The sequence below is a fragment of the Lampetra fluviatilis genome, chromosome 27 (assembly GCF_964198595.1).
Source record: "Lampetra fluviatilis chromosome 27, kcLamFluv1.1, whole genome shotgun sequence".
Lineage (NCBI taxonomy): Eukaryota > Metazoa > Chordata > Hyperoartia > Petromyzontiformes > Petromyzontidae > Lampetra > Lampetra fluviatilis.
In genome coordinates this window covers 8349488-8373745 of record NC_136301.1, presented here as the reverse complement: position 1 = coordinate 8373745, position 24258 = coordinate 8349488, and the positions used below count along the sequence as shown (strand labels likewise).

At 49.9% G+C, this 24258-nt stretch overlaps 1 protein-coding gene across 1 annotated transcript; it reads left to right on the top strand.

Annotated features, from left to right (window-relative positions):
• Positions 1-6289: 6289 nt before the first annotated feature.
• Positions 6290-23941, top strand: LOC144942360 (annexin A3-like). Its single transcript, XM_078869185.1, has 13 exons — positions 6290-6594; positions 11004-11047; positions 11920-12007; positions 12771-12865; positions 13532-13645; positions 13995-14085; positions 14679-14758; positions 15193-15249; positions 16614-16707; positions 18173-18268; positions 19641-19699; positions 21225-21347; positions 22648-23941. The coding sequence occupies exons 2-13, from the start codon at positions 11033-11035 to the stop codon at positions 22705-22707; spliced, it is 972 nt and encodes a 323-aa protein (XP_078725311.1). The 5' UTR covers positions 6290-6594; positions 11004-11032; the 3' UTR covers positions 22708-23941.
• The last annotated feature ends 317 nt before the right edge of the window (positions 23942-24258 follow it).

Sequence of the window (24258 nt, the reverse complement as noted above, 5' to 3'; positions counted from 1 at the left end):
ATTAAAAAAAAAGTTAAGTGTGGGTGTATGCTTACATCTCCGATACGCGGATAGTGTGTGTGTGACTGAGGAGGGGTGGTGCAGTGGGTCCCGAGCCTCCCCTAGGTTGGCTCAGCCTCAAATGAGTAGCTGGTGCGATGTGTAAAAATAACGCGACTTGGGAGACAAAGGCGGTCGGGCATGGTACTGGCCACTCACACCCTCGTGTAATGTGCAGGGCCTTAATAGGTGCTACTCGCTCACAGCACTTGCCCAAAACGTTTGTTAAGGATATACTGGGGACCTTTGTTTGTGGGGAGCGGTAGTGTAGTGGTTAGCACGCTGTGCTACCAACCCGGCAAACCGAGTTCCATTCTCGCTCACAGCCACCAACATCAGTGACGATTATCTGAACATGTCCTGGGCCTCGGGATAGAGTCCAATGCAGTGTTTAAATATCGCCACTGGGGAGACAAAGGCGGCCCAGCGTGGTGTTGGCCCTCCCACCCTAACAGTCTGTTAAAAGCTATACAGGGGTTCTTTGTCTTTGTGATATGAACGCAATGCTTGAGATGCCGATGATGATGATGATGACGACGATTGCATAAAGTGCTCGAGTTTGATCATCTCGTAATGATATCTTTGATGATTAATTAGCTCCTTTTGGCCGATGATGCTGATGATAAAAAAAAACGAGGATGCTTAATAGCATCATCATCGGTAGCAGCAGTCGCATCACTATCACAATCGTTGACAGCAGCGGTTACATCCTGCGCATGATGATGATCATAATCATGATGATCATTATTATCATCAGCAACAACAGCGTTAATGCATGCATGACCAAAATGATAAAGATCATCATGAAGAGTGTGTCGTTACTGAGAGTGCTACTGCTGATATTGCGCACGCTGATGCTGATTAATATTACAATCGTGATGAACGTCACAAATCGTTAGGCGAAAAGAGATCCCATTTAAATACTTTAATAAACTGCTTTGGAACAACAACAACAACAACAAAAATCGCCTCTATCACAATTCACATTAGACACACGCGCACACACTCTCAACTCTCTACCACAGGCGCATATGGCATCAATTCCATCCCAGCTCACCCATCACGCGCCTGGGGGGTAGGAGAGGGGGGGGGGGTACGGGGTGAGTGGGGGGGGCTAGATAGTGATGGGGGTGAGCGACGGAAATTGCCTCGGCATCCCTAATTAAAGGCCACCTACGGGGCGCAGGTTTAATCAGTCGAGAGGTCACGTGCACGCCAAGCAGGTGACCATTATTGAAATATTTTCCATGTATTTCTTTTCCCCCAGAAAAGCCTCAAGGTTATTTCTTCATGGGGTGGGGGGGTTTCTGCCAAGGCGTCGTGGAAGGGGGCGACGTTGCTGCTGCCGCTGTGATCCCAATCCAGTCATTTGATGATCATTTTACTATTGGGATGTTCGGTCAATGGCGGTTGCATAGACATGAGCACCGTTGGCGACGTACGGTGCAAAATGAGTTCCGCAAACGTGGTGGGGTTTTTTGCCACGAGCGAGACAAAGGCGGCCGGACGTGGTGCTGGCCACCCACCCTCTCGTGTGCCGTGGGTACTCGCTAACAGCACTTGCTCCTACAGCTTGTCATGGCTGTACGGATATTTGTCTTTGAAGGTTCTATATGGGGGATCTTTATTTTTTTGATTTAAAGCTTTCGTGACTGCAGGGATTCATATGCGTGGTTCTTTCGGTAAAGTCACGTAGAAGGGAAATAATAAATGATATAAATATAAAACAATAAAAATTCTCACGACGTTTTGACTGCAACACAAGCAATCATCATCAGGTGTGAAATCCACAGCAAGAAAATTTGAAAAAAGTGGCGCCACTTTTTTTTGCTGTGGATTGCACACCTGATGATGATTGCTTGTGTTGCAGTCGAAACGTCGTGAAAAATTTTATTGTTTTATATTTATTTTATATTATTATTTCCCTTCTACGTGACTTTACCGAAAGAACCAAGACTATCTTTGTCTTTGTTTGTGTTTTAGCTGGAGAAGGAACCCGTAGGGAACCCATGCATAGCAAGGAGAGAGAGAACATACAAAAACTCCACGCAGAAAGGTGCCCGAATCTGGAATCGATCCCAGGTGGCTTCTTGCTGCGAGGAAGCGCGAGTGCTCGAACCGCACCGGCCACAATCCTGCCGCCATCAGCAGCAGCATCAGCATCATTTGCATCACCACTATCATCGTAATTTTCAGCAGCAGCACTGCCATTAGCAGCAGTAGCAACATTCATCATCAGCGATAGCAGCATTATCATTAGTAGCCAATCAGATACTAGCCCTGCCTCGATCCCGAACCCCAACCACGCGAGCCAATCAGACACGGGCCCTGCCTCGATCCCAAAGCCTAACCACACGAGCCAATCATACACGGGCCCTGCCTCTATCCCGATCCCGAACCACACTAGCCAATCAGAGACGAGCCCTGCCTCGATCCCGAACTCTAACCACACGAGCCAATCAAACACGAGCCCTGCCTCGATCCCGAACCCTAACCACGCGAGACAATCAGACACGAGCCCTGCCTCGATCCCAAAGCCTAACCACACGAGCCAATCATACACGGCCCCTGCCTCTATCCCGATCCCGAACCACACTAGCCAATCAGAGACTCGCCCTGCCTCGATCCCGAACCCGAACCACACGAGCAGTGTATTAGTTCTGCATCTTTGAAAACTCGTTGTTATAAATGGAGCCCAGTCGATTAATGGAGCCTCCTAATTTGCCGAAGACCACAACGCCCTGAATGTGCCCAATCTCGACGCATCTCGTTCACGAAGTAGGCCCGAGCCTGGTCCGGTGCTTGGGGTAGGCGACCTCCCACAGGTGCTTGCCAGGTGCTGTAGGCGCCGTGCTCCAGTTCTGCGAGGTGCCAGCAGAGGGCAGAACAGTTAATCAGAATATGTATTTATACTGGAGGAATCCGATAAGCTGTAAAGCGCTTTTTCACAGATGGCGAGTAGGGGCTGGTAAGGACGTTACAACAATGGGTGCGGCCCACAGATAAAGTCGGAGCCATGTGTATTGAATCCATCTGTGCGGATCTTTGAGCGGTATCCCCTCGTATATAGCGTAGTGGGGGGGGGGTATCCGGCGTCTTCGGACTCCTCCCACACGAAACCAAAATCTCACGAGTGGAATAGATGGCCAATCATCCTAATGGGGACAGGACCCTCCCGACAATGAGTCTTGAGACTCAGCAATCGGTACCTTCCCTGCGCGAATGCAACAGCTAACATCCCCGCGAATCATTTAACGCATCTTTAAATAAAAAATGTTGGTTATTTTTACAACTCAACGCGTGTTCGGTACAAAGCCCCGATCACAGAACGGAGGTGGATAAAAACTATGTCTGCAAATTTATTGTTGTAATCTCAGGAAGCCCCCAGCACGTGGAGCGGAACGTCGGACATCATGCCGAATAGCACGGGACAACAACCGCACAACAACATCACGCCCGAGACCTTCCCCTGCAGTGCATCGGACCGCACGGCAGGGGGAGCAGAGTGATGTACAGGATGGTCCAGATGTCCTGTGACCGCCCCCCCACCCCTCAATTGATTTACCTCTAATATATTTTTTTCCCTTTTGCTTATACATTTTTGTTTTAAGTTTGTTGCTGCTGTGGTGTTCCCACCTGATGACGGACGCTTGTGTTGCTTCCGAAACGTCGTGATTTAATGTTTTTTTGTTTTTTTGTATTTTATTTTATATCTACGTGACTTTACCGAAAGAACCAGACAGTATGGATCATTGCAGTCACGAAAACTTCAGATCTATATTTCTGTTTTAAATTAAGCTTAATTATGTATTTACTTCAGGTGCCTAATACGAGTTCGTGTACTCTTGAGGAACGGATTGCCGTGAGCGTATGGGCTCAGGAAAGATCACACACCAGAACTATGAAAGATGTTCCAAAGGATTTGAAAGATGAAACAACAATGATACGTATTTAATTCGGTTATATTGCTTGCGTTATATTACACACCCATTGGGGTATACAATTTTTTTTTACATTTTAGATAATTAAATTGGGGGGGTCACAATACATCTGGACCACGCTGTACAATATTTCAGTACAGGCGGAGATTTGTTTTTGGGTCAGGCGACGTGGGCTTGTTTGTCAATGCTTGCCAATAACCCTTCACCACCCGTCACAGAGATCGTCACGTTTGCAAAGCGACTGTGCTATTCTCCAGTTGTCCGGATGAAAAGTGGGCGAAGTTTTCGTCCAATCTTGGTCAAGCTGGTTCAAAAACGTAATAAATTTACGAATGAACTTAACGAGTCACCGTGCCCCTATAGCCTCCGTGGGATGGCCAGCGCCGGCTGCTAGGGAAGGGGGCGCCGCGTAACCATGAGCGCACGGCGAGGGAATGCGGGAAGTCGCGAGCGGCGACGCGAGTGTTTATACACGGGGCAGTGTGAGTCACAGAAAGAGGGGGGAGTGTGTGTGTGTGATGGAGTGTTTGTGGGATGGGTTGTGTGTGATGCGGTGTGTGTGGGATGGGGTTTGTGTGGGATGGGGTTTGTGTGGGATGGGGTTTGTGTGGGATGGGGTTTGTGTGGGATGGGGTTTGTGTGGGATGGGGTTTGTGTGGGATGGGGTTTGTGTGGGATGGGTTGTGTGTGATGGAGTGTGTGTGGGATGGGTGTGTGTGTGTGATGGGGTGTGTGTGATGGGGTGTGTGTGTGACGGGTGTGTGTGTATGTGATGGGGTGTGTGTGTGTGATGGGGTGTGTGTGATGGGGGTGTGTGTGATGGGTGTGTGTGTTATGGGGTGTGTGTGTGATGGGTGTGTGTGTGTGATGGGGTGAGTGTGATGGGGTGTGTGTGATGGGGTGTGTGTGATGGGGTGTGTGTGTGATGGGGTGTGTGTGTGTGATGGGTTGTGTGTGATGGAGTGTGTGTGTGTGATGGGGTGTTTGTGGGATGGGGGTGTGTGGCATGAGGTGTGTGTGATGGGTTGTGTGTGATGGGGTGTGTGTGATGCGGTGTGTGTGATGGGGTGTGTGTGTGTGGGATGAGGTGTGTGTGTGTGTGTGATGGGTTGTGCGTGTGTAATGGGGTGTGTTGTGTGATGCGGGTTCGATTCCCGCTCACGGCCAACACCAGTGACGATTATCTGAACCGGTCCTGGGCCTCCCCTAGGTCGACTCAGCCTGAAATGAGTACCCGGTGCGGTGTGTAAACATCGCCACTGGGGAGACAAAGGTGGTCGGGCGTGGTGCTGGCCACCCACCCCCTCGTGTACCGTTCCGGCCTTCATAGGTGCTCGCTAACAGCACTTGCCCCTACAGTATGTTAAGGCTATACGGGGGATATTTGTCTTTGTGTGTGATGCCCAGCCACCGCATGCCTAAACAGCTTTTGTTCGGCCGGATAGAGGGGGATAAACGGGCGCGGCACGGGCTGGAGAAGAGATGGAGTGATGTGGTACAGGAGGACCTGGAGCTGAGTGGACTTGCCAGCGGTGTCAAGATCGGCCTCTGTGGAGGAGGCTCGTGAAGGACGCTACTGGGCAGTTGGAGGCAGTCGCCCTCCACCAACAACGGAGGGCGGAGGAGCGACGCTCACAACAACGAGCGGAGCGCCGGGTGGATAAAGCACAGCAAGTTGGCACAGTAGGGGGCACAGGTGGTGCATCAGCCAGTCGTCTCAGTCATCTCAGTCAGTCGATCCGTGGCACCTGGGTCTGCCCCGTGACCTCCTGCCAGCGGTTGTTCGACACTTCTGGGCCTCCCGTAGGTCGATTCAGCCTCAAATAGTACCTGGTGCGGTGTGGTGCTGGTAACCCACCCCCTCGTGTGCCGTCCTGGCTTTCATAGCTGCTACTCTCAAACCGCACTTCCCTCCCCCAGAGTCTGTTAAGGCAATACGGGGATTTGTCTTTGTGATGGCGTGTGTCTGGTTGGGTGTGTGTCTGGTTGGGGGGGTGTCTGGGGTGGTGGGGTAGCGGTTAGCACGCTGCATTACGAACCCGGCAACCCGAGATCGATTCCCGCTCCACGCCAACAAGTGACGATGAAATTATCTGATTCGGTCCTGGGCCTCGCTTCGATCGACTCAGCGCAATGCGCAAACATCACCACTGGGGAAACAAAGGCGGCCGGGCATGTCGCTGGCCACCCACCCCCTCGTGTGCCGTGTCGGACTTCACAGGTGCTCGCGAAGAGCACTTGCCCCAAATAGTATATGAAGGCTATACGGGGGATCTTTGTCTTTGTATTGTTCCACATTCCTCGTCTTCCTCTTCCTCCCCGTGCCGCCAACAGTCCCGCGCGCAGTCTCCACACCCATCCCTTGCACAACTCAAACCACCACCACCACCACGAACACGCTGACTCACTCACCACCTCGTCACTCACCACCTCGCCACACGGCTCGTGTCTCAGCTATCACCACACCGAGACACCGCGTGGGCTTGCATCAGTCTCTGAGCACCTCCGATGAGCGCGGTTGGCAACGTACTGCGCGAAAGAAGTTAAACGTATTACATTGCAGACGTAACCTGCTGGATTTAAACGTCTCACGAGCAAGTGCTTCGGTTGGCAGGTGAGTGAGCTTCCGATCACGTCGATTTACCTGTGCTCTCCGGATTATAAGACGCACTCCCCGCAACCTCAAGCCCCCCCCACCCACCCCACCAATGTTTAAAGCGAACATTTGGGGTGCGTCGTATAATCCGGTACGTGTGTGTGTGTGCTTGCGAGTGACCAGATCTGTATAAACTTTGACACCGCGTTCGGGGTGCGTTCTTACTTTCCAACGCGTCTTATTGTTCCATAATCATCATCAGCAGCCAGGATCAATCCACTGCTCGATGAAGGGCCCCACCCCCCCTAACGCCCGTCTGTACCAACCGTGGCAAACATCAGTGGCATCTACCACAGACGTGGTGAAGTATGGTCAAACACCTTCCCCTGACTGACACGGAGAAAGAGGGAGGGTGGGTACACATCCAGCAGTGGATTGACGAACGGGCGTTGCACGAACAACTAAAACGGAGCAAAGGCTCTGCGCACCGCCACTGCGGGAGGCAGCGGCTACATTTGTATTTGGCCTACTTTTCCACGCGGACCAAACTTCGTAGCAAAAGAGGTGGAGGCAACCAACCCTCGAACCCCACCACACAGAGCTTGCAGATCGACTAAGGGGCCGTCCATAAATGACGTCACGCACCTAGGGGGGGGGGTCAGACATTTGTGACGATGTGTGACGATGGGGGGGGGGGTGTTTGAGAAATGTGACATTACATCAAAATGCGCAACTTTCAATAAATATAGACAACACGTTCTACTTAATTAAATAGACGTTTAAATAAATGTGTTCTCCTACAACATCAGAGTGCAGCGCCACATCAAATACGCACTACAATGACAATAGTTTAACGCGATTTGAAGCATGTTTTATATTTTGGGGGGGGGTGGGCAGAGCTTTGTGACGTCATATTTGAGACGGGGTCTGACTTTTTGTGACGCCGTGTGACGAAGGGAGGGGGGGGTCAAAAATCGTCCAAAATCGCGTGACGTCATTTATGGACGGCCCCATAACCGCGGCGGATCGCACTTACACTGCTGTGTGGACAGCCCTCGGCGAGGAGGCGGAAGAGGGGAGGGGGTGAAAAATCTTGCACCGTGGTTTCAAATGCCGCACCGGGCGATCGATTCAAACCGGCGAACCTTTCTCTCCCGGTTTGCGCGATGACCACCACCACCGCCACCACGTGACTTTTCTTTCGTGTTGTGCGCGGTGCTTTTAGCGCCACAGCGCGTGGATTTGTAGCGTTTATTTTCCATTCGTTTGCTGGTGACTTTGTGTATTTCGTATCGAAATTGCCTCCAAGTGATGTTGCTGCTGGCGTCAATAAAAGTTGTTTAAAATATTCTTGGGTTTTTTCGGTAAAGTCACGTAGGTAAAAAATGAAAATTATAAAAGTAAAATAAAACTTAAATCACGACGTTTCGGAGGCAACACAAGCTTCCGTCTTCAGGTGGAACCGTCACAGCACGATTGCTGTATCTTGATATCTTGATGTGTATCTTGATACAGCAAGCGTGATTTTTATTTTTAATTTGCTTTTATTAATGTTTATGTTTTACCTACGTGACTTTACCGAAACAACCCAAGAATATGAATCATTGCAGTCACGAAAGCTTCAAATCTAGAGTTGTTTAAAAGTCATGAGTCTCCGGGTTGCAAGTCCGGTGCGTAAAACCATTGAAGCACGAGCCGCTCCCCCGTCCGCCACTTGCAGTCTCGAGTCTCAACGTGCCCGGTTTGACCGGGGGACGTTCGCGATGTGGTTTCTTGACAGTCCAGAAACGAGACCGGTTTCGCTACGTCGTGTGTGTGTGCGTGCGTGTGCGTGCGTGTGTGTGTTGAACTTATTTCGCACGGCACGTAGCCAACCGTGCGAATCGGGAGGTGCGCGGGAAGGGACAACGGAATGCAGCCAACTATGGCTGCAAAGTTTGGTCGTACATGTTACGTTTACCGTTTATTGTTAAATTTGATCACTGTTACATTGTTTTTATAGCTTTACTTTGGTGATTTTGAAAACGTTTTGGTTTAGCCATGTCTGTTTGTTGTAGTACAGAGTTAGCCTGACAACTTTAATCTACATTGTCTTATGGTTGCTATTGTTTGACTTGCATCCCACTGAGATTTTTGCACACGGCGTTGAAATGCGGTGATTTTTCTGGAAGACTTAGCTGTTTTTTCTAGGGTTTTTCTGTTGCGTGTAGTCACTTTAAGATGTTTCTTGTTCGTGTTTTTGTTTTGTTGCGGTTGCACCAGAGTCAAGAGCCGCATGGCTCACAGGGTTATCTCCATACTATATATATAAAAGGCAAAGTTGTGAACATGTGTCTGTTCAAAATGTTTAGCGTACTTCCCGACATGCAACAAACTTGGAATTTGCCATGTGGGTACTGTCCAGACTGTACACCATGCACAAATTATAAAAATACACTTGTTTTTTTATTTGGGGGGGGGGGAACTCAATAATGCACAATTTTTTTGCACGGCAAGTGAGGTGTGACGTCAAATCTGTCACGTGACCCGCGCATGTGGAAGCGTAACGCATTGTAGTGTAGCGGTTAGCGCGCTGCGCTACGAACCCGGCGACCCGAGTTCGATTCCCGCTCACGGCCACCACCGGTGACGCTTATTTTAACCGGTCCTGGGCCTCCCCTAGATCGACTCAGCCTCAAACAATTAACTTGTGTGGTGTGTGAACATCGCCACTGGGGAGACAAAGGCGGCCGGGCGTGGTGAATCCAAGTCCCGGGCGAAGCCGGGTAGTAAAGCTAGTACCTAACAAATGAACTGAACTGAATGAAATGTGTTTTCAACCTATTTGACTTAAAGGTGCACAGCCCCAGCGGCTTCCTAATATCGGAAGGAAGAGCGTTCCAGACGGCCGCAGAAGCGCGTCTGAAAGCGCGCGACGGGGTTGATCGTCTTCGGTTCGATGGCAGCAGCCAAAAGCCGCTGCTGCTGCCGCGAGGATGAGCGGAGTTCGCGTGATTGATGGTTTATGCTCCTTAACGAGACATGTTTTACAGCACGTGGCCTGATGAGTCCCCCCCCTCCCCCCCAGACTCCAACGCCTGTCATCCACCCTGTCGATCTGGCCTCTCTATTTGATGTGCCACGAAGAAGGGCCATTACCCGAAGCGTCTCAGCTATTATATGCTTTACCTTTCTAAGGCCGCCGTGCTATTGACGCAAAGTTTCGAATTGTTGTTGCAATTGTTGGCATCGCTTGTGCACCACTGCCAACGTGGCAGCGGTAGCGTCACCAGATCACTGCTGTTAATAGATTAATGACGAGCCCGGACAGCCATGTTTGGACTCGCCCTGCCATTACCATTTTTTCCGGATTACAAGACGCACCCCCCTACTCCACATCCTCTTTGAATTGAAAATCAATAATTAATGGTGCGAGTGACCAAGAACTGTATCGGCTTCTTGACATCGTGAACGCGATTTGGGGGGGGGGTTAGTCTTACTTTGTCGAGAGCGTAGGAAAATCCGGAGAAACCGGTACTGCATCAATCATCGCAAGCGACAACCGTGCGCTTGACATGATTTCTATTTACAGTGCACGGATGTTGAGCACAGAGCCGGAGCGTTGAGTCGATGGGATCGAGCAAGACTTTTGTCAGGAGCGGCCCGACCATTTCGGCGAACTGGACGGTCGGTCGCCTAGGGCCAGAGCCGGCCCAGCCACTAAGCGACCCTTGCAATTGCAAAGGGCCCCGTGGCCAGCAGAGGGGGCCCCCTAGAGTCACTGCTAGCTAGTGGGTGAAAAAAATCATCCATCAAAGGGGCCTCCAACCAAATTTTGCTTAGGGCCCCCAAAGGTCTAGGGCCGGTTCTGCCTAGGGCGACAAATTCCAGGATAACAATAGAAATAAATAAAAATACAAGTAAAATAACGAAGATGTCGTTATTTCAATTACCCGTGCGCGTACAGAGGGAATATGATTCATGATTAATTTCTCAAGATTTCTGAGAATGTATTGGTTAGACAGACGGACAACCCGAATAATGATGCCTCTGTTTAAAAAGAATACGCCTCAACAAAACATTAAACGGAAAATATGGGCACATTTTTTTCCAGTTTACCAAAAACCTCAGCCTCGATCTGCCCTCGGGGTTTGGGGGTGGTGGCGCCGATTGCATGGTTCGCCTCGGGCGCCAATTGCTGGCAGCTCGTCTAGGGCCGCCCCTGATTGTTCTTGGGAAAAGAGGCTATGGGAGGGAATTCTAAAGGGGAGGGAGCATTGCGAGGGAAGAAGCAGAAATAAAGTGTTGCGACCTGCAGTTTGGCGAGTTGGTGGGTGAGTGGTGAGTGGATCGGTTGGTGAGTGAACGTGTTAGTGAGTGCGCAGTGAATGCCCCGCGAGTAAATTACCTGGGGAGTGAATTCCCTCTATGCGTTATCTCTCACACAGACTCTGCAAAGCAGTACAAAGCAAGAGTCATGCTGCCCGCCACCGTGAGTACCACCCTCTGCACCCGTGTACTCGTCGTGGTTCCGTGTTAACCCTCTGTAGCAGCAAAACGCACTCACACATTCATGCCCATGCATTCAGACGTGCCCAGTACATTCATCATCATCATCAGCAGCAGTCGTAGCAGCAGCAGCAGCCATGGTCGATCCACTACTGGATGAAGACCTCCCCAAGCCACTGGTCCAAGTAATGTAATAATCCACGCAGCACCTGGGCACGAGCTGCGTTCGTCTCTCCATTTGCACGCTGAACATCATCGAGTACGCGTTCCGTTCATTGGCTGCCACTCCATCGTTATCCTTGACCGTCCATCACAAACTCGTGACATCAATGCCGATTCACTGCACCCACACGTGCACACCTCCGATTAGCACGGTTATCTGTGTACGGTGCGAAAGAAGCTCAACATACATACACGTTGCACGCGACGATGATGATACCATTGAAGATTTTCATGTATATGACGATAGTGATAAACTTTCTTGTTGATGTTGTAAATTATGGTGGTGATAAATGTGTTGCTGATGATGAAATGAGGACACTAATGCATTAATAATAATTCAGATTGATGGTGAATTTAACGATGGTGTCCATGATTATGTTTATCAACCAATCAAATGTCGTTTAATATAGCGCCTTTTACAATAACATGTACAGTATTATGATGTGTATTATGCTGATATTGAGGATAGAGATGTAAATAATGATGATTTTCGTTATGATGATGGTGATATGAATAATGATGTTCATGATGATCATGTTAATGATTGTAGTTATGATGACGTTGATATTGACAATGATGTTAATGATAATGAAGATTTTAACTAAGATGATGATGACGATGATTATGCCCCAGGCTCCATCGCGTGGAACCATCCGTCCGAGTACCACGTTTGATGCAAAGACCGATGCAGAGCGACTCAAGAAAGCGATGCGAGGCCTGGGTAACTCCTCCACCACAAACATGGAACCTTGGCCCAACTTTCACCCAAACGTTGGCTCAATGTTGGACCAATGGTTTCAACCACATGCCAACGTTGAACCAACGTTAGAATGTTTATATATATGTGTATGTTGAACTTCGTTCACACTGTACGTAGCCAACCGTGGTAACCAGAGTGTGGGGGAATGGACAGCAAACTGAACACAAAATTAATTTCTATAGAAATTAGTTTTCATTCTAGTTGATTTAAAAGTGCATAGCTCCAGTGGTTTCTTAATATCGGAAGAGCATTCCAGACGGTCGCAGAAGCACATCTTAAAGTGCGCGGTGCGGTGAGCGTCTTTATTCGATGGCCAGCCACAAGCGGCTGCTGCGAGGATGACCATAGTTCGCGTGATGGTTTATGCTCCTGTATACCAGATTTATGCCTGGTATACGGGAGGTTGTGGATTCGATCCTGATGCCTGTATATTTGGAGTTTACATATCCTCCCCTTGGCCGCATGGATTCTTCTCCGGGTCCTCCGGTTTTTTCCTCAACGCTTAGAATCAACACGCGTTTAGAGTATTTGGCTGCTATGAATTTCAACATAAACCACTTCACTTGAGATATTATGTGTGGCCAGGTCCATGTTTAAAAGAGCTATATAGCTCAGTGGGCCAACCGTGCTAATCGGAGGTGCGGGGGGAAAGAAAACAAACTAAACGCAGAAAAGCAGTTCTCAATAAATTCGTTTTCAACCGAGCGGCGTGTGGCGTCGCCAGGCACGGACGAGGATGCGATGATCGACGTCCTGACACAGCGGAGCGCCGCTCAGCGACAGCAAATCACCGCAGCGTTCCGCAGCCTCACGGGGAAGGTGACGGAGACTCGGAGTTGACGCGCACACAACCCGAACGTGACACCTAACCCCCGAAACCCGACATACAGCCAAACAACAACCACACTGAACCTCAACCGTAAGCCGAGCTCAACATATAAACCCTGCAGAAGGTCATCGGTTCGATTCCGGACCCTGGCGATGCCTGATGTGTATTTGGAGTCCGCTTGATCTCTCTCTTTCCACGTCCCTGCCTCCCTTCTCCACATTTACAAACACGCGTTTGTGTCGATGATGACAATGAAGCCACTTTGATGAGGTATCACGTGTGGCCAGGTCGCCTATGAAAAATATCCGGAAGCTCAGTGGGCTTTACCTGATGAAGAATATGGTAGTTGAGTAAATAACCATAACTTAAATCCTAACCATAACCCGAATCCTAAACCCGAAGTACAAACCCCAGCTTAAACCCGAACCCAAAACACGAACCCTAAACCAAAATAAAAAATCGAACCCATGGCCTATATACCTGGTTGTCTCCAGCCTGAGCCCCTAAAAGCAGCAACACTCTAGTGCTGTCTTTGCAAGAATAAACATCCGTGAGGTTTTACTGAATAGGTTATATTAAAATATTTTCTTAAATTACACGCTCATCCCCGCTCCCCCACGCAACGCTCACCCTCAGGCCCACTCTCTCACTGACAGTCGCTGGTGTCGGAGGTGGAATCTGAGGTGTCCGGAGACCTGGGCAGACTCCTCGTGTCTCTGCTGCTCACGCCGGCCATGCTGGATGCGCAGGACCTGCGGAACGCCATCAAGGTGAGCGACAGGGTGGGTGGGTGGTCGAGCGACGCGGTGGGTGGGTGACTGACGAGATGGGCAGCCGGGTGAAAGACGGGGAGGGCAGGTGTGTGAGCTGCAGGGTGAGTGGGTGTGTGAGTGGATGAGACGGTAAGTGAAGGAGTGTGTTGGTGAGTCTATCGGTAAATAATTAAATGAGTGAGAGTGTGAGTCGATAAGTGCATCATTTTCTTGAGTGAGTTTATGAACTCCGGACTTGCTGGGTGAGTGAGTGGGTGGGTGAGTGGATGGGTCAGTGGATGGGTGAGTGGGAGAGTGAGTGAGTAGGTGAATGAGTGGGTGAGTTTACTCGCGTGTCCCTCCGCAGGGCGCCGGTACCAATGAGGAGACTCTAATGGAGATCCTCGGCACCCGGACCAACAAGCAGCTGGGGGAGCTGGCGCTCGCATACCGCGAAGGTACTGGCACTCAGCGCTTCCACGCAGTTCACCAGCCCTCACGACCCAGCTCGTCGGCCCTCACCACCACCACCACCCAGCTCACTGGCCCTCACCACTATCAATCACCTTGCTTACCTGGCCCTCCCCACCATCACCCAGCTCATCTGCGTCAAAGTTGTGGCCATGATTCAATATCGCAATGCAATTCGAGTCAGGATTACCATAGAGTAATTTCACTCGTAATGTAGCTGCTTCTCGTGGCTAGAGAGGTCACGTGAACGCATTACCTACAACACGTAGGATTAAAAATACATCAATGTCCCCCAATGTCTCCCACAATCTCCCAATGTATCCCAAAGTCTCCCACAATCTCCCACTGTCTCCCGCTGTCTTCTAATATCTTACCATGTCTCCCACTGTCTCCTGATGTCTCCCACTGTCTCATAATGTCTCCCACTGTCTCCTGATGTCTCCCACTGTCTCATAATGACTCCCACTATCTTCGAATGTATCCCACTGACTCCCGCTGTCGTCCACTGTCTCCCAATGTCTCCCATTGTCTCCCCCAATGTCTCCCAATGTCTTCCCATGTCTCCGGCCGTCTCCCGCAGAGTACAAGACTAGCCCTGACGATGACATTGGCTCGGATACGACCAGCTACTTTGAAAAGACACTTCTGACCCTGCTGAGGGTGAGACACGAAGAACAGGGCTCGAAGTTGAGAGTCAAAGTTAGGGTTGGTGTTCGCAAGTGAGGGGAAGCATGTTAAAGGTTATTGTGAGGGTTGTGGTTATGGGTTGGGTACGGCTCGGTGATGATGACCACAATGATGATCATGATGACGAGGGTGAGTCAGAGGGAATGAGTGTTAAGGTTACAGTTGGGATTAGAATTAGGGTTGGTATTAGGGGTAAAGGTTATGGTTGATGATGGCAGCGACAATGATGGTGACTACAATAGCTATGAAGATGATGATGACTCTGATTTTTGTATGTTGAACTTCTTTCGCGCCGTACGTAGCCAAACGTGCTAATCGACAACACTGATGATGACACTGATGATGACTGATTATTAAGACGAAGACAACACTGATGATTATTATACTGATGATGATGACCTCCACAGGGCAGCCGTGATGAAAGTGGAAAACCAGACCCCCAGCAGGCACAGAAGGATGCAAAGGTAAAGGTCAAGAGGTCGCGTGTCATGGGGAATAGAGGGGGCTCGGAGGAACGTGAGTGGGGGAGCCCGGGTGGCTCAGAGGTCAGAGCGCTGAGCCGACACCACTGAGTCCCTGGGTTCGAATTCAGGGTTCAGCCGCCTGTGGTTAAACCGGGCTCTCAAATCTGGCAAGTTGATGGTCTCTGCCTGGTCACCAGTGACAACATAGAGAGCCACAGACTTACACAGAGACCCATAGACTCACATAGAGACCCGTAGACTCACACAACGACCCATCGACTCAGACAGAAATCCGTAGACTCACATAGAGACACATAAACTCACAGAGACACATAGACTCACATAGAGACCCATAGACTCACACAAATTCCTATAGGCTCGCACAGAGAACTATAGACTCACATAGAGACCCATTTACTCACTTATAGATCCATAGGCTCACACAGAGACCCATAGACTCACACAGAGAGCCACAGACTTACACCGAGACCCATAGACTCACATAGAGACCCAAAGACTCAAATAGAGACCCAAAGATTCACATAGAGACCCAAACACTCACACAGAGACCCGTAGACTTACTTAGAGACCCGTAGACTCACACAACGACCCATCGACTCAGACAGAGATCTGTAGACTCACATAGAGACCCGTAAACTCACAGAGACACATAGACTCACATAGAGACCTATAGGCTCGCACAGAAAACTATAGACTCACATAGAGACCCATTTAATCACTTAGAGATCTATAGGCTCACACAGAGACCCATATACTCACACAGAGAACCACAGACTCACACAGAGACCCATAGACTGAGTGTTGAGTCGATGGTTTCAACCCAGTCACCAATGATTGCACACGTAAGAAAATAAGCAATAATTTGCACTTAATTTGTATAAATTCCAGCAGAGCATTAAAATATCAACGACTAATTTGTAATATTGCTCCCTGTGCCTGACATCCAGAATAATGATTTGCATTAATATTGGGGGCAAAGATGCAATGACTGCACCCCACCTAAGCCCAGCACCTCCACTCACAAGGAGAGGGACCCTGCGTGTGTGCGTGCGTGGTGCTGGCTACCTACCTGTGGGGAGCGGTGGTGTAGCGGTTAGCACGCTGTGCTTCGGACCTGGTGACCCGGTCCTGGGCCTCCCCTAGGTCGAATCAGCCTCAAATGAGTACCTGGTGCAATGTGTAAACATTGCCACTGGGGAGACAAAGGCGGTCGGGCATTGTGTTGGCCACCCACCCCCTCGTGTGCCGTGCCGGCCTTTATAGGTGCTCGCTAACAGCACTTGTCCCAGCAGTCTGTTCATGCTACACGGGGGATCTTTGTCTTTGTGTGGTGTGGACCCCAGGTGCTGTACGAGGCTGGAGAGAAGAAGGTCGGGACGAATGAGGATACGTTCATCTCCGTGCTGTGTGGCCGCAGCGTCCCGCAGCTCAAGCTGGGTGAGTGGAACGCCCGATCCCAGTCATCGGAAGCGCGGCAGCCTCGACATTCGTGCTGCCTCGCAGCAACTAGGACCTGGGTTCGGTTCCCGACTCAGGCGTCTTTCTGCGTGGAGTTTGTGCGTTCTCCCCCCCGTTCTGCAGAGTGCGCGAGGGTATGCAGCGGTTAGTGCCGCGCTAACGAAGCCAGCGAGCCCAGTTCGATTCGCGCTCACGGCCAACACCCAGTGACGATTTTCTGAATCAGCCCTGGACCTCCCTTAGGTCGACTCAGCCTCAAATGAGTACCCGGTGCAGTGTGTCTAAACATCGCCACTGGGAGACAAACGCTGGCCACCCACTCCCTTCGTGTGCCGTGCCGGCCTTCGTAGGTGTTCGCTAACAGCACTTGCTCCAAGAGTTTGTTAAGGCTATAGGGGGAATCTTTGTCTTTGTATTGTTGACCGGTATTTGTCAAATAATTCAGAAAAATTACACCACTAATTATTCAATTCGGATCAAACAGCAGCAACATTGTCCCCCCTCCCTTACCGCGAAAGAAACGTGGCAGGATCCTTCTGAAAAACAGTTTTGAGACTTGGTGAGGTCGAATATTTTGTTATCGAACGAAAAATATAGTTTAATTTTTGTCTCTCTTTTCAAATTGTATTCTCCTCCATCTCGTTACGCCAACTCCCTCCTCACCCCTGGGGCTTTCTTCATCCCCCTCGTTCAGGTTTCCCATTCGCCACGGTGCCAAGATGTTATCTATCTCGCCTTGTATACAGGAGGTCGTGAGCTCGGTCCCAACCCTGACGCCTGCTGTATATTTGGAGTTTGCATGCTCACTCCCCCCGTGATCGCGTGGATTTTTCTCCGGGCCCTCCGGTTTTCCCTCCACGTTTATAATCAACATGCGTTTCGAGTATTTGGTTGCTATACATTTACACATGATAAGCCACTTCGTTGAGCTATCGTTTGTGGCCAGGTCGCTTCTGAAAAAGAGCGCGTATATCTCAATTAGGTCTTACCTGGTAAAATGAAAAAGTTCAGTTTTAGTTTAGACGAAAATAATTCGCAGCACGTGGTGAATCCAGTGCTGGACGAGACGCCGTGTCGGTCATGGGGGTTGGTTTGACCTACTTCACCACGCCGGTGCCCGTGTGTGCATGTGTTCTCCACATGGTAGCGTAGTGGTTAGCACACTGCGCTACAAACCTGGCGACCTGTATTCGAATCCCACTCACGACCAACACCAGTGACGATTATTTGAACCGGTCCTGAGCCTCCACTAAGTCGACTCAGCCTCAAATGAGTACCTTGTGCAGTGTGTAAACATTGCCACTGGGGAGACAAAGGCGGCCGGCGTGGTGCTGGCCACCCACCCCCTCGTGTGCCGTGCTGACCTTCATAGGTGCTCGCTAACAGCACTTGCCCCAACAGTCTGTTCAGGCTATACGGCGATCTGTGTCTTTGTTCTCCACAGTGTTTGAGGAGTACCGCCAGGTGAGTTCCAAGGACCTGGAGGACGTCATCAAGAGCGAGACTTCGGGGTCCTTCAGAGACCTACTGCTGGTCATAGGTGCGGACGCACATGCACATGTACACACGGACAAAGATCCCCCTTATAGACTTATCAGACTGCTAAACTAAACTAAAAACCTAAATTTTAAAATTTTACCACGTAAGGCTCACCGAGCTGAATAGCTTTCAGAAGCGACCTGGCCACAAATGATAACTCAACGCAGTGGCACATATCATGTGGACATTTATAGCAGCCAAATACTCGAAACGCGTGTTTCTAAATGTGGAGGGAAAAACCGTAGAGTCCGGAGAAAAATCCACGCAACCACGGGGAGAACATGCAAACTCCTAATATGCAGCAGACGTCAGGATCGGGATCAAACCCACGTCCTCCTGGATACCAGGCGAGGAAGTTAACATCCCACCACCTTGTCACCCCTGTTAGGGCCAAGTGCTGCTAGTGAGCGCCTATGGCTAGCGCTGTGCCCACCCGCCTTTGTCTCCCCAGTGGCAATGTTTCATGCACACTGCACGAGGCACTCAGTTAAGGTTGAACCGACCTAGGGGAGGCCCAGGACCGGTTCAGATATTTGTCGCCGATGTTGGCCGTGAGCAGCAAAATAACTGGCGGTCGCTGAGTCCAGAGTGAAATTCAGTGCTAACCACTGCGCCGCCGCTCCCCGCACACACACACACATCTACAAGTGTGCAACACACGCACATTTCTCTGCGCAGCACAACGTCACACATCCAACTCGCTGGGGAGGTGTAGGCGGATGTATGGAGAAGTCGGATACGTGAGCGGCGCAGTGGCGTAGTGGTGGCGCTCGTGCCTCGTAGCCAGAAGGTCCCCGGGTTGATTCCTGACTCCCATGTGCGTGGAGTTTGCTCTGCATGGGTTTTTCTCCAGGTTCTCTGGTGGCCTCCCCCCATAGCTAAAACACTCGCACACCGTAACCGGCATCGGCCAAAACACATTCCAATGCGGGGTCACACACACAGCAGCAGCTGCGGCATCGCTCCGTCCGGCCAAAAATTGGCAGGACCCTCCTGAAAAACAGTCTTGAGACTCTATGAAGCTTTCCTGGGTAAACAAGCGTAGTGATAATAACATGCACAAACATTGCACTGGGTGTGGGCAGTCGATTGGTCAGGGCGGATCGTGCGACGGTCGGACACGCCACGATGTTCTGCACTCTTAATTTAGGAGCTTTCGTGACTGCAGGAATTATTCTTTGGTTCTTTTCGGTTAAGTCACGTCTAAAAATAAAATAATATTTTAATTTATTATTTTATTTTTAGACGTGACTTAACCGAAAAGAACCAAAGAAAGATGTTCTGCACCTTTAAACTCCGCGAATGAAGCGGAGACTCCCTTTGACGGCCTGGCGTGTCAGCTTTCCCTCTGCGTCTGTGTTGTTCCCTTGCAGTGAAGTGTGCCAAGAACACCGCCACCTATTTCGCTGAGCGACTGAACTCGGCATGCAAGGTGAAAAGGAAACATTGCAGCATCCATTTATTTAAAGACGCTTCGGAAATCCATATACAGTATGCGATGAAAATTGCCACGCATTCAGTTCATTTGAGCTATAAAAAAAATTATTTTATTTTAGCAGGTAAGGCCCACTAAGCTGCATAGCTCTTTTTCAGAAGCGACCTGGCCATAAATTACCGCTCAACAAAGTGGCTTATCGCGTGAAAATATTATTGTAGCCAAATGCTCTAAACGCGTGATGTTGATTCTAAACGGGGAGGGAAAAACCGGTCGACCCGGACAAAAATCCACACGACCACGGGGAGAGTGAACACACAAATTCCAAATACACAGCCGGCGTCAGGGTCAAGGTGGAACCCACGACCTCCTGGATACCAGGCGAGGGAGATCACATCTCACCACAGTGGCTGGATAAGGCTGAGAGGGTCTCCGTACATGGGAATGCTGCGTGCACTCACACGTGCGTTGTTAAATCTACTCCAGGCATTCATTTTGTTCATGCACAGAGAGCCCTTTTGACAATCCGCTGCTGGGCTTCGGAGGATTATTTAACCATAGTTCACCCGACCATGAAGGGGAGCTGGAGGGGGGCTAAACCCCCGTTCCCCCCCCCCCACGCTTCCCCACCACTACTAAAGGATCAGCCCCCATTTTCAAGTCTTGTGGTCAGATCAGAAATTATTTTTAAAAACAGCACTTGTGGATCTTTTCGAAGCTTCGCACCAATTGCCCATCCATCGTCTGCTTCGGTCAAGGGCAAAGGCGCAGCCCTGCAATTGCTTCACTCGTGCCACTACTGTGGCAGGTCCTCCGCGAGAGGGAGCTCTGGAGAGACCCTAGGCAGGTGGGAATTACACGCACGCTACGCCCAGTGTTGGTATAGATCTCGTCATTTAACTCCCCCGGCTTCATTTCGCTCGATCTCACCGTTGTGCTGTCGCTGCCGGGTGAGGATCTGAATGCAATGCACCTCCGCTTAGCACGGTTGGCTCCGTACGGTGCAAATAAAGTTCAACATACGTACGTACGACGCACTTCCGATGAGGATGGTTAGCTACGTACGGTGCAAAAGAAGTTAAAGATACATGCCTCCGATGAACACAGTTGGCTATGTATGGTGCGAAAGAAGTTCTACATACATGCATACATACGACGCACCCTACGATTAGCATGGTTAGCTATTTATTGCGTGAAAGAAGTTCTACATACATACCTCCGATGAGCACAGTTGGCTCAATACGGTGCAAAGGAAGTTCAACATACATACAGCGAAGCGATGGGCATCACAGCATTTCTTCCGGCAACACATTGGCCCGAGAGCCAGACCAGACCGCACGACAAACAAACGCGGATCGTCTATGCTCGATCTGTTTAGCGGTTACCACTCGCTGACAGCTTAACACTGCCTCCCTCATGCCACCTATGAAGTGTGCATGCCCCACCCCCCCACCCCCCACTATGCTACAGGGCTGCTTGACCTCTCACGCCCCACCCCCTCCCCCCCGCCTTGGTGGGACAGGGCTGCGGGACGCAAGACCGCACGCTCATCCGCGTGCTGGTGTCCCGTAGCGAAATTGACCTCCAGGACGTGAAGGTCCAGTACCTGGAAAAGTACGGAAAGCCCCTGAGCCAGGCCATCAAGGTGAGAACAGTTTGCCGGATCTTTTTTTTTTCCACCGCGCAACCGCACTGACCTGGCTCAGCATGGTCCTGGCACCAGGTTCTGCCCACTGCAATGTCGCCAACGTCGCACGCGGCGTACGAGTCGTGACATGTGTAGGTTTGGGCCCTGGGGTGGCAAGATATTAACTCTTTCGCCTAGTATACAGGAGGTCGTGAAATCGATCCCGACCCGGATGCCTGCTGTATATTTGGAATGTGTCTCTCTCTCTCCCTCCACATTTACTAACGTGAATTCCAAGTATTTGGCTGTCCACATGATAAGCCACTTCGTTATCATTTGTGGCCAGGTCGCTTATGAAAAGGAACTATTCAGCTCAGTGGTCCTTACCCTGTAAAATTACCAAAAAATAATAGTTCAATAGAGGACGCGGTGGCTCCGCATCCTAGCAGCGTACAGACCAATGTCACGGTGAGCAGGAGAGATGCCTGGCTGGGCCCGTTGATAGCGTTGCCACCTCTGATGTAAAAAAAAACCGGGACACGTCGTTGGAAAAAGGCGAATACCTCGCGATAGCAGTGGAAGGCGGGGCGGGGGAGAACTGCGTGTGAACGCGATATTTTCATTACTACGCAGAGAGGTTTCACATTGACCGAGTTGTAATGAAACCACCTTCTCACGTGTCACGAGATGATGGACTCGGCACTGATGACTTCCTCCGTACAGACTCACGGACTAAGGTAAAAGGCCCACGGACTTGCATAGAAACAAATGGATTTACAATCTTATTATTTTTCGTATGGCTGATGTAGATGCAGAGCGACAACTACAATTTCACATTCAGGTTGTCAAGCCAAATAACTGTCAGGAGCAGCAGAATGTATCGCCATAATGTCTCCTTCGTATTTGTGGATCGGGCATTGCGTCATTATATGTTGTACGGTCTGTTCTGGATGACCACAGTCGCATACTGGAGAGTCTTTAAATTTCCATTTGTTCATCAGGTATCCGCATCTGTGCAGTGGATGCGATTTAGGCTGGACCATGAGCTTCGTGGAAGATTAAACCCAAGGGATGTTATACGTTGGGTCTTTCACGAGGTGTCTGTTTGCGAGTTCTTTTGAACTCCATTTAGCTCTCGATTAGATTCACACCGAGACCCATATACTTCACACAGACACGCATGGAGACCCAGAGACTCGCACAGAGATGGCGTAGTAATACCTGCGCAGACCGCGTTGCCATGTAAGCCCCGCGTTCTCTCGTGTAGAGGAGTCGGGTCAATCGTGCTCCACCCGTGGACCTCTCCGTGTGTTCCCAGGAGGAGGCGTCCGGGGACTACCTCAAGGCCCTGCTCAAGGTGTGCGGAGATAATGCGTGAGGGAGCCCGTGGGAACCCGTGAGTGGCAGGAGGAGGGACCCAGCGTACGTGGAACGTTGAGTCAACGTTGGGCCAGCCACGGTGCTGACGTTTAGGGCAGTGTCGGCGTGTTTACTGGCAAGTGGCAGCATCACCATCATCTACACCATCATAAAATTAAATAAATACTCACGTGTTATGCATACATTTTACGTAGATAAATTCAGGGGTGCGGGAAGCCACAAAAAAGTGCAAAGGTAGCCAGAACAATTTCCCAAGCTCTGTGGTCCTACATTGTTGATGTTTGGCCAACTCCATCAGTGATTATCCCTGTGGGAGGAAACCGGAGCACCCAGACATGTGAGTGGGGCGACGTGCTACGGATGGAATACAGATGGAAATTCATCCACTTGGGTGTACTGCCATCATATCCTGACGAGCCGGGAGATAGCAACCTTATCGGATGACTGAGACACGTAAGCTACCATCATCACCACTATCATCATCGGTGTCATAATTACCATTATCACAACCACAATTGTCATCATCGGTGTCACGATCATCATCACAACTACCATCAATAGTGTCACTATCATCACCACCAACATAATCAGCCACATCATCAGCAGAGGCCGCATCATCAGCAGGTTAAATAAAAAATGCCAAGTCAGAGGGGACACTGTCCACACCATGCCCACTCGCTTTTCTCAACAGACGTAGATGCTTGTCTTGAACCTGCGTCCATGTCCTCCACGCGCTCCTCTCTGTCTCTCGTTGCGCCGCATCTCTCCACGCTTCTTTGCGCACTTTTCAGTTTTCCTTCCAATCTATTGTTGGGGTTTTTTTGTTTGTTTGTTTGTTCATGACCCCATTTAGAATCCGTGTTTCACAGTAGCCCGTGTGCTAGAGTGGCATACCTATCAACCCCTTATCATTGCCCTATCTTGTTACAGATCAATTAAGACCTTACTGGTCACCCCGTACCCTTATAAATCTCAACGTTCGTCTTTCCAAGTCCCATCACAAGGGAGAACCACAAACAAATAGACAGAAAAATGTGTCCGTATTGAAACGGCTGTACGCCATATGAACCTGAAAACTTAATTTCCCTGTACAAGAACACGGGGTTGACACGGTATGGCAGAGGTGGTGGTGTTGTCAACTTGTGGATTTACTATTACGAGCGGGATGATTGTGATTGATTGATGATGATTCCGATTGTTTACCCAAGGATTAAAGCCTCGCAAAGTCTCAAGCCTTTTTATTATTATTACACGCTTTCTATTAACTCACTCTGTTGTTGCTGTCGTATCCTCAAATCTTGTAACTCAATTTTAACCCACTTCCCAATGTGGTATCGACTGCAAACTTGGTATACTTATGTCATTCTGATGACAATACTATATTCTATCATAAAAAAATAACATTATTTTTTATATGTTATGTTTCGGCTTGGGTCTAATTGTCCACGTTCAACTAAAGTTCGCTGTAATTCACCACGGTCCCTTACGTTATGGCAAGCTTCGGGGCCACTTCCTGGAGTCCTCGAGTTCTGCCATTACTAGTACGGTA